General features: G+C 36.1%; 1 protein-coding gene across 1 annotated transcript in view; it reads left to right on the top strand.

Moving 5' to 3' along the window:
• Positions 1–374: 374 nt before the first annotated feature.
• The window catches only part of LOC123720659 (kinesin-like protein CG14535), a 78,573-nt gene continuing 66,899 nt past the window's right edge, over positions 375–12,048 (top strand). The window contains exon 1 of the mRNA XM_045677362.1: positions 375–492. Within this exon, the coding sequence (XP_045533318.1) occupies positions 437–492 (56 nt within the window). The 5' untranslated portion in view covers positions 375–436. The remainder of the gene's footprint in view (positions 493–12,048) is intronic.

The following is a 12,048-nucleotide window of genomic DNA, read 5'->3' as shown; positions in this document are numbered from 1 at the left end:
ACGACTTCAGCGCTTTTCCTTAATTAGTCATCAAACGGTAGAACTTCATTTAAGGTTATAAACTTAATTTCTAAAGTACTAAAATATTGATTGGATATTTTCAAATGTTCTATTAGATCAATGTTATTCATTCATATTTACCAAAAATCCGGGCCGGAAATAAATTCGTGAAAACTAAAAATAATGATTTCACGTTGTATTGACTCAATAAGATCGCGAATAAAATATTTACACAAATATTACGTCTGCAATAATGTATGTATTCCCGTATATAGGTGGTTACATTCTAACCATTTTATGTATATTTTTTATTTGGGCAGCAACTTAATATACGCCAGAACCTCATTAAGTTTAAAGTAATAGTTATATCGTTGCTAATAAAGTGTATATTAGACGTTTAAAAATGTGTGTAATAATTTATATTTAATCCCGTGAAATGGCCTCTTTCTCTCATCAAGAAACCCAGTCGAGTCCAGCGAAGGAGCTACCAAGGTAATGCTAGCAATTTATTGTAGCTTTTAGTAACTTTATAGTTTAGTTATTTATTTATAAGCTGGCGTAACATTTTTAACGTTGTAAGTATGTTTTCATAGTCAGAATTACAGTACAGTAATGCCTATCATATTTGATATATATGTTTTAAGATAATAGCTATGTTTTATTAGGAAAAAAACTATAAATTAAATCATAAAAAAATACCGTTTCGTACATTATTATGATACCAAAAATTATTATTGATAACAAATACTTATTAAGAGTGTTGGCCTAGCTTGGCTTCAGCGTGCGACTCTCATCCCTGAGGTAATAGGTTCGACCCCCGGCTTTGCACCAATAGATTTTCTTTCTATGTGCGCATTTAACATTAGCTCAAACCATGAAGGAAAACATCGTGAGGAAACCGGCTTGCCTTAGACCCAAAAAAGATGTCAACGGCGTGCGTCAGTCACAGAAAGCTGATCACCTACTTGCCTATTCAATTTACAAATGATCATGAAACATATACAGAAATCTGGGGCCCAGACATAAAAGTTTGTAGCGCCATAGATTTTTTAAAAATAAATACTTATACCACTTAACGCAGATTTCTGAAATTTTCTGAGGGAATATATATTCTTTCGACTTGACCGTATAACTTATTAAGATTAGAATACTGTACACTGTACCCTGTGTATAGATCTAGATATATAATAGCGTCGCCGAGATGTTTTTATTTATGGTTTTTGTAATTCCCTGAAAATCCGTAGCACTGATGTCGTAACCTTGTAATTGTAATCATAATTCGGAGTTATAGAGTACCGTCATCGACAGTAAAAATACTAATGAAACAAAAAATAAAATAATAATTTATATTCTATAAAAACATTAACGATTGTGCCAAAATGAAGCCATTTTGCATATTATTACTATTCTATTATATGAATTTGTCAAACTGATTTGCAATTAGTATCCCATACTAGTCACCAAAGCCACTAAAATATTTCAATCAAACATTAATCAACATTCGATATATTCATGAAATATTATCAATTTGTCCCTATTATGTTAACGATTCAAACTGTTGTAATTTTTTTGTATTGTAACTTCGTAGGTGTCACAAACTATTGGTGCGAAAATATTCTAAATGAAAGTTTCGAAATAGTTGTTACATGCATGAATTATCAGGATAAGTTTAACTTTACCACCTAAAATAGACTGAAATAAAATGAAATTACTCAAATTACATTGATTGTTATGATTACTAATAAACCTTTTAGGATAAATAATCAAATGAATTCCTTTTTTTTAGAAACTTCGAAAAATTGGTGACAGTGTGGCCTTAATATCATTAAGCATTAACATAACATCTATTAACCTCGCAGTACTAATAAAGAAATGTCTTTTGACCAGAGCTCCAAGTTGAAACATATGTTAAAAGCTTTTGGTAAATAGGCTAAGAAAATTGTAAACTCTTTGTTAAGCTTAATCAAGCGAATACATTCCAAAAGATTTGGGTTACCATTATCATACATAACTTGCTGCACAATGAACATTAAAATACTATACTCTTTACTAGAACTGTGTGGCATATATCTGAAAGAATGTTTAGGTTCTTAATAATATAAAAATGAAAGTTAGAACGGAAAAAGTGGCTATCTAGTCCAATTATTGATTCTATTGTATTTTATTTTTCATTTTTGTTTAAACATTAGAAACTCCAAAACTTCTATCAAATCTTGGTGCCGGAAGAGCCACACCACAATTTACATTTATCATAGGTAAGCCTTATAAAACAAAAGTGAACCAAATAAATCGTTATAAATAAACTAAATAAGACGTAGGTTGACCGCCGCTGTCTGTTCAATAGCAATCTATGGGCACGTCAAATTAGTTTATCTGGCACTTGGACACTCGCCAGAACTGGCTTATCTGTTAGATAAATGTGAACGATCGTTTTCGACAATTGATTGAGTGCCGTAATTATTTTTAAACTATTTTCAGATGTATTGTAACTGTGATGCATCATGAAAGTTTCGTAATTATTCTTATAAAAGTAGGTTAAAGATAAATTTTAGTTTAGTTTACACACATGAAGCTTATATTGTAAGGCGTTTAACATGACTTAAACAATACCGCATTTAAAAAAAAAATAAGTCAATTATAACTCAATTCTTAATAGGTGTATAAGTTACGTAAACATTTTTTATGCCACTTTTACTTTATATATTCAAATGAAAATAGATTAATTACGATAAGTAATATGAAAATATCTTAACTATCCAATCGCTCACAAAATCCTATCTATGTTATCAAGTTGCTGCGGAGACGAATCATTTGATAGCAATCATCCCGATGGAGGTCCCCGGCTTATCCAAAACCCTAAGCCCCCCGTTCGAAAATATAACGATCGTGATTTTTATGCATTTTATTGCATTAGTAATATTAATTCAATGCTGTTTTAAACTAAATTGATATAGACAGTAGTAGTAGTAAGTAGGTAATCAGCCTTCTTTGTCTGCTACATGTGTTCTCGGGTTTAAGACATACCAGTTTCCTTGCGATCTTTGGCTTCACCGAAGTAGTCAGCTTGTGGTTTGCACTGCTTATCGAATATATATATGAACTAATAAAATTTAATACGATACCCCCAATGAAATAACTCGCGAAGTAAGTCGATTTAGTCAGTAAATCGATATTAAGCACGCTGAATACAAAATTTATCGATCAACAAATCCTGTGGCGTTCGCAAATCGACGGATGAAAATAAAAGTGAAACGTTTACGAATGTTTGGTCGAAACGTTTTATACTATTGGAAACTGAAATGAAACTGTAATTATTGTGCGTATAAAGGCTACTCCGCCAGTATACAACCAAACAAAATGCTTATTTGAAAGGGCCAGAAGTATGGAAACATACTTCTGGCCCTAAGTATATAGCCCTATAAGTAAGTTTAATCACGAGCATATAGGTTGGATCCAGAAAGTATCTAATGAGAAAGTTCTTAATTGATTTATTATGTTCAAAAAACTTATGCAGACCATCAAACAATGGATATTTGATTGCTATGATCGCTATCAATTCCTTCAATTAATGGATAAAATCCAGGGTAAACAGCATGGCTTTGTAACGTGGTGGGTGGACGAGTTTTGCGACTGCGGAAGAGTTGCATCTGTCACAGGATAAGACACGCTTCACGAGACTGACTGCCAACCTCCAGTAATTTAGAGACACCATAATAAGAATAAGATGTAGTCAAACCCTGATAAACGAACGTAATAAGTATCGAGAGCGTTTAGTTTTCACTCCTGTGGAAAAGTTTAACGTGAGAAAATACTGTGTATTTGAAGAAAATAATATAAATAGATAAATAGGTTGTGTTGGTGTGTTCAAAGACAATTAAATTTGTTATTATTATTTATATTTTTTCTAATTGATATTATAATTCTTAGTCAAATGTACAAATATCTGTTAATAGTTTACATTAAGGAGAATAATCATTTAATAATAATTTCTTTTTTTTCTCCCATATAACATTTGCAACAAATTTTACAACAGATTACAGTTAAGAAAAATTGGGAAACTGCTTTCCAAACTAGGTAAGAATCTGTGAGATGGATATTAGATAGGTGACAGCGGTGCTTAGTAAAGTCACTCTGTTTATTGTATCAAATATGTTGCTTATTGTATTAGATTTTTAAATAATAAATGGTTATTAGGTTTCTAGTTTAGGTCAAGACAGGGCATCCGCGATTTACCTGTATGCCACCATGTTTAACCTACCATTTTAATATCGTTTGCCAACATATTTTTGTCTTAAGTTCTACAATGTTAATGAAAGTTGCTTTAGGATTTTTAGATAATATTTTAATCATTCAATAATTTCAAAACACAGATATACAGTATTTCCAATTTTCTTAACCAACATAGTAATAATATTATTAGTTAAGTGTGGCAGTGTACCATAAACGCTGGCGGTATTTCCTCGCTGTATTTCAATACTTATTCGTCGAGCGAGAAAACAGCGGTTCTATAAATAAGGTGCTAACTTCAATCTTTAGTTATCTTTAAGCATGGAAATCGAGGTTGGAGGAAATATTCTTATACGTGGATAACACTGAAAATGTTTAAAACTGGCCAGATAGAAACATTGCTAATGAAAACTTGAATTTCAATTTCATTTTAGAACTCTTTGGTAACCTAATGTAGTAAATTGAATTCATTTGTTTTTGTGAATTGGCGGCAAATCTAAAACTCTTTCACGTGAAAATGAACCAAACGAGAGAAAATTTTGCGGTCAATGATTTATTATGACTTTCGTTGTGGGCTTACTCATCAACAAAGCTATGATAGGCTGCGATTAGTATTTCTTAAGGAAGCCTCATCTCGTGCCACTATTTACAATTGGTTTAACGAGTTTAAGCGTGAACGTAGCAATCTCAATGATGATCCGCGTGAGGAACGTCCTACACAACGACTACTGAAGATAACATCAGTGCTGAGCGACAAATGATAGAGGAAGAAAAGCCTAGGAATTGCTATGAGTCAAATTCAAAAAATATTACACGAACATTTAGGCGTCAGGAAGCTTTGTACCAGATGGATTCCCCATACTTTAACCGACGTCCACCTTCTCATGGACTGGTGTCGCCAAATGTTAGATAACTTCAACGGCGCTGACCAAATGCTATATTAGACATCGTCACAGGTGATGAAAGCTGGATATATTGCTACGAGCCCGAAACCAAAAGACAATCAGCTCAGTGAGTGTTTCCTTTCGAGGATCGGCCAACTAAGGTAAAGAAAGGAAGAAGTCAAAGAAAAAAGATGATTGCCTCATTCTTTGATCGGAAAGGTCATTTCGCGACTGTTGTGCTAGAAGTACTGTTACTGCAGACTGGTATGTCAATCGCTGTTTGCCTGTTGTCTTGGAAAAAAAATTGACAGCAGCGCCCTCGAAGGAGGATTCTCCTTCATCACGACAATGCGCCAGCGCACTCCGCAAAATGGACTTGAATATTTGTCTATGGCATGTGTCGAGATAATGAGTCATCGGCCATACAGTCCTGACCTGCCCGCCCTGCGACTTTCATTTATTCCTAAAATCTAAAGGTAAAATTCGAGCTATTCGCTTTACGAGCCGTGAAGATGCAGTGAAAGCGTACGAAAATGCCATAGAAGAGACCCCTAAGGAAGAATGGGTCCACTGCCGCTCTCAGTGGTTCCATCGAATGCGACGATGTGTAGAGAAGAACGGAGTGTACTTTGAAAAACAATAAAAGTATTGGCAACTTTCTACATTAGGTCGTTTTTCATTTTCTAAACATTTTCAGTGTTACCTAGGTATGCGCCGTTTATTACTTACCGCCTGCTCTGCTCTCTGTTGCTTGTCCAAGTTAGGTGAGACTATCATTTCCACATAAGTAGCATCCCACAGCCCGTCCCATCCTCCAAGGGATCAATGACACCCTATCCGGCCGCTTGCCATCGTCTCTTTCAATAATTATTTAGTATATGAAGAGAAACGAACATTGTATCGAAGTTTCAATGCGACATCTGCTCTATAGACTAAAGCTAAAAATTGTCAGCAATAATCGCTTAAAAGCTAAAAAAAGTCTAGATTTTGCGTTTTCACATTTGTAGGGTTGTGTAATAAATTAGTAAAAATTCAAAAGGATGGCAATTTTGAAATGGAATTTACATAGGTATTAAAATAAACTTTACGAAATCATATTTTTATATTAAACCGATTAAAATATAATTTACTGAAAACACTTTTAACACTTCAAAAGTAACCTCATCATTTTGTTATGTGGAATTCGATAATATTCAAGTATGATTATTTATTTAGTCTCTTGTTGTTTTGTTAGTCCACTAATTTCCCGGAAACTACTCGTAAAATTCATCGAAATGGTTCTTTTTGGCCTGTAAGCCAATAAGGCCCGATAAGGCCGCCGGTTTAATCTCTAATAATTTATGTTACCTGTTTTACTATCTGTAATGTTACTAAGTTTTTATAAATAAATAAACTAAAATATTGTTCTAAATTAAACAATATTTTAGTTCTAATAATCTGGAGATAACACACACTGCTCATACATATATGACATATTAGTTAGTAGACATGATATTTTATACAGATATAAAATATAATACCTTACCTACCTTTTTGTACAAACAAGCTTAATTGTAGCAACCCTAAACGTAAGGTCCATTGCCGGATGTAAAATCAATACTGCAGTAAAGCTTACAGTCTTGTTTCAAAAATGTTTTCTGCTTAAATGTTTATTTGGAAAACATTTCGGATATCCCTTTGTTTGTGTTAATTGTTTTTTTTTCGTTTAACACATTCACTGATAGTACTTTGACGATATTCGATATTTCTAAATAATAAACGTTTTAAAAATAATTATTGTACGTGAGCCGTGTTGGCCTAGTGGTTTGAGTGTGCCCTCTCAATCTTAAGGTTGAATGAATCACTTTGTACCAATTGATTTTTATATGTGCATTTAGTACTCCGTCGTACAGGACAGTAACCTACATGCGTGTTAAAAAAATACACTATGACACAGATACAGAAAACTGAGGCCAATATATAGAAGGTTCTAGTGTCACTGTTTTTTTTATAAACCATAACATCGTCTAGACTCAGCTGAATTTTTAAAGGTATTCTTTTTAAGGTTTACATACATATATACATTTCTTTGGCTGACATTGACCGGACAATGAATAGTGTTAAGTTTGTCATAGAAGTCCTGGAACTGACACAGGTGTTTCTTACTTACCCTTAGTCTTGAGGAGTATAAACTTTCATATATCACACAGAATTACCAAACAAAAATCACTTATAGGCAGATTTTGGTCCATGTGCATGATGCATTCCGCACATGTGCGTCATTTAATTAATATTTGTTTAGTCTAGCCACATTTCATATATCTAATGGAAATATGGGGTGCAGCATGCAAAAACCAAATTTCTAACAAACAAACACTACAAAATGAATTAATAAGACCACTATTAAAATTAAAATTGTCAAAAATCTGTATTAAGAATTTAAAAGTGATTCTTGTCATATGAATGTGATTTATCACAAACCAATCTCACAGTCCCAAATTTACGTAATTGATAGCACTAGTACCTGCTTCCGACGTGTCATTCTGAGATACTGTGCGATATACTTTATTATTGTTTTAACTTTATTGTGTTGACAGTAAATTAATAGTAAACTTGTAAAGCGAAATTTAAACGACAAAAAATAACTAAGTGACTAAAATTATATACAATATAGTTAGCTAAAACTATGATATATAACTTATATGTAATAAACGTGTTTTGTGTATTTGACTAAGTTTTCTAGCTGATTGACAATCGGTTGTGGATGGTTGACGCACGTGTCAGTGAGATTTTAGATTTTTTTTCCGGTGTTTCTGTGATTTTCCAAAGCTAAAATAGTTGTTATTGTTCTATCTTCACAAAACTAACCCTATTGGTGCTGGTAAAGTATAAAATTTAAACTATAGTCGCTGCAGTTCCAGTAAAATGGATCCTGACCCCGAACCCGTCTGTTCAACACCTATATGTCCACCCCTCCTTTTTCGATGGCCCTCGATCGTACTCTAATGATGATAAAGGTCCATTCATTGTCCAAGTTTCCCGGGAAGTAGAGGACCCATCTTCTGGAGCCTCGTTACGTGCTATTACATTCGGTCAGTTTATGCATAAGAACAAAATTAGTTCTGTCATACACGGTGGTGTAACAAATGTAGGCCGTAATAAAATTACCGTTGAGTTCTCTTCTGCTGAAGCTGCCAACAACTTTCTGATTAACCCGATTCTCGCTATGTGCAAGTTTAAAACTATTATCCCTTCTTATAACATAACCAGAATGGGGTTGGTCAAAGGTGTACCGGTGGACTGGTCAATGGACGAACTCGTTGATTCATTAGAGCTTCCTCCTGGATGTGGTGAGGTGTTAAAGTCAAGGCGACTGAACCGAAAATCAGTTACTGAGGGTGTCACCACCTGGGTGCCTACCCAATCTGTTGTCCTTACCTTCAGGGGACAAATGCTCCCTTCTAATATTTACTCTTACCACACTTCCCTCCCTGTCAAAACCTACAAACTTCCAACCATACAGTGCCTGAATTGCTGCCGTTTTGGTCATATCAAATCGGTCTGCCGATCTAAGCCCAGATGTTACAGGTGTGCTCAGCCCCATACAGGTGATACGTGCGAAGTCACCTTAGAAACATCCACATGTCTACATTGCTCAGGTAAACATTTTGCTTCTGACAAGGGCTGTCCAGAATTTACTCGACAGCAATCCATAAAAATGGTGATGTCCCAGAACAATATCTCATACATTGAAGCAGCAATTCAGTTTCTACCTGTCCGACGTTTATATGCTGAGATAACAAAAGAAATGTTTACCCCTCCTGTCTATTCTCTAAGATCTCCTCAAACACCCTGCCCTCTCAGGGCAAAATGTTAGAATTTCTTTCTGAATTCCTTCTCAGTATTGTCGCCCCAAGTAGCGAAATTCCCCTACCGCCCAACATTGCCAAAAACCTATCCCAACTCTTTAAATTATTACAAAACGGACCCAATAACCCTAATTCAATGGAATAGTAAAAGCTTACGTTCAAGAAAACACGAATTGATCTCCCTCATAAACCTCCATAAACCCACAATTGTTGCCATCTCGGAGACATGGCTGAGACCTGGTTACCGATTTCGGGTACCTGGTTTCTCCTGTCTGAGGGATGACAGGAATGATGGGTATGCGGGCAGTGCTGTCTTTGTACGGCATTCCCTCCCTTTCTCCCAAATTCCTCTTCCTACCCATAGCGAACAGATTAATGCTGTTGCTGTTCGTACCTTAGATATTTCTTTTGTATCTTTGTATATTCCTCACCCTTCTCCTTATGTTCTTCCCGAGATACAATCAATTTTATCATCCCTTCCCAGCCTTATCATAGCCATGGGTGACTTTAATACCCATCACACTATGTGGGGGTGCCACGCTAGTGATAGGTTTGCTCCACTGCTGATTGACATACTCGACGTTGTCAATCTCTGTATCCTCAATGATGGCTCCCCAACTCGCAGGGTATACCCTAAAAAGAATCCCAAATCTGCAGTGGATCTCACCCTCTGCTCAGCTAACCTGGCCTCGCAACTAACTTGGAACGCCCTTGAGTCCACCTATGGCAGTGATCATTTTCCCATACTTATTATATTAAACAACAAATCCTTACCCCTCTCTTATCACAACCCCCTTTTGAAATATAAACTCAAAAAAGCAAACTGGAAAGAGTATGCCCAATCCGTTGATTGTATGGTAGACTCTCTGCCGGATTTCGAACGTGAAGAAAATGTCTTGTCTTGCTATGATCTATTTTTAAATTCTCTCAAATCTTCGGCCGATTATCAGATCCCCAAAAAGCACTCTCCTAAAAATCTGCTGCTTTCCTCTCCCTGGTGGAATGATGAATGCAGCGATTTGTTTGGTAAGAGAAGGGCTGCAGAGAAATCTTACTCAGCTTGTATGTCTCAGAGAAACTTTAATAATTATCAGAGGCTTGATGCTAAAATTAAAAGGTTAGTATCGAAAAAAAAAGATCTAGTTGGATGCAATTTTGTGAATCCCTTAGCCCTCGCTCTCCATCCACTATTGTGTGGTCAAATGTGAGGAGGTTCCGTCGTTCCCTGAACCATGTTGATGCTTCTTCAAATAATCCTTCTGACTGGATTAACAACTTTGCAGACAAATTGGCTCCACCTTTCGTTCCCTATGTGGACTCCAGCTTCCAATGAAATGGATGCTCCCTTTTCTTTCTCTGAGCTTCAAATCGCTCTTCACGGTCTCAAAGATTCGACTCCAGGGGAAGATGGCTTTCCATATTCCTTCCTGGCTAGACTAAATGACAAAGCTAAACTTTACTACCTTAAAATAATAAACAAATGTTTTGAAACTGGTATTATACCGGCATCTTGGACATCTCAAATAGTCATTCCCATTCTCAAACCTGGAAAAATCCCTTCAGATTCAAATTCATATCGACCCATAGCTTTGTCATCTACTTTAGCTAAAGTAACAGAACACCTTCTTAAAAACCGACTGTAATGGTTAATGGAAAGTAGAAATATTCTCCCCTCCTCCCAATTTGGGTTCCGGAGAGGTTTGAGTACCACAGACAGCCTCAGTATACTGACAACAGACATTCGCCTAGCCTTTACAAAATGAGAGTACCTTGTGGGTGTGTTTCTTGATATTGCTTCTGCATATGACAATGTCCTACTTCCGGCGCTCAGGCAGAAAATGCTTAAGCTGAGTGTACCTTCGAGGATGGTTCATCTCATATGTAATCTGCTATTTTGCAGATCTATTCTGATAAAGCATCAGAATGCCTCTCTTTCCCCCAGACTAGTCTGGAAAGGTCTTCCTCAAGGCTCAGTTCTCAGCCCTCTGCTCTATAGCATTTATACCCACGACCTCGAACTGTCTGTCACCAGTCTTTGTAATATCTTACAATATGCTGATGATATTGTCCTCTATCACATCTCAGGCAGTATAGGAGAAGTATCCTGTCGTATCAATTCTGCTTTGCATTATCTAGGCCAGTGGTTGTCTGACCACGGCTTGTCCCTGTCAGCTGGCAAATCTCAGGCAGTGGTTTTTACAAAGAAGAGATACATTCCTACTCTACTCATTTCATTTGAAAATCAAGCAATCAACCTGACAGATAAAGTAAAAATTTTAGGTATTTATTTAGACAATCGGCTGAACGGAATTGTCCACTCTGAACACATAATAAAAAAATGTGAAAAAGGTATTAACGTACTAAGAGCAGTAGCGGGGGTTTGGTGGGGTGCTCACCCCTATTCTTTAAAGTTGTTGTATAATGCCTTATTACGTAGTCATATGGATTACTGTATGTTTGTTCTGGATCCCTTTAACAAATCAACTGCTGGAAAATTAAACAAAATTCAGTATAGGTGCCTAAGAATCATTCTAGGTGCAATGAAATCCTCCCCTACTAATGCTTTGCAGGTTGAGTGTGTTGATCCTCCTCTACACATCCGCCGGCAGTATTTATGTTAGCAAGATGTTACAGATATCATCCCACCCTCTTTGGCATCGATTAACCCGACTATCACATGCTCCTTGCACCCGCAACTCCTCTTTCTATCTGCTCGATAGTTATCTAAAGTACACCAGCCTCCCTAACCCCATGATATCTTTTCCAACAAATCCCCTATATTCTACTCCTTATAAAGCCCTGGTATACAAACCTCCCATCATCACAGACCTTGGTCTGATCAAAGGAGCCCCAGATATCAACATCAAATTACAAAGCTATATTAATCAAAATTGGTCAAATCATCTTCTTATTTACACTGACGCATCAAAGCTGTCTCCAGATGGCTGTGTTGGTGCTGCCTGTTGGGTTCCTCGGTATAGAATTATCCTGAAATTTAAATGTCCTCCCGAGTCTTCAGTGTTCACAGGAGAGGCCACAGCTCTATTGGAAGCAATCCTATTTGCACACTCCCATAACATACAATAGAC

The sequence above is a fragment of the Pieris brassicae genome, chromosome 2 (assembly GCF_905147105.1).
Source record: "Pieris brassicae chromosome 2, ilPieBrab1.1, whole genome shotgun sequence".
Lineage (NCBI taxonomy): Eukaryota > Metazoa > Arthropoda > Insecta > Lepidoptera > Pieridae > Pieris > Pieris brassicae.
The sequence above is the reverse complement of the archived record's forward strand: the minus strand, read 5'-3'. Positions and strand labels throughout refer to the sequence as shown.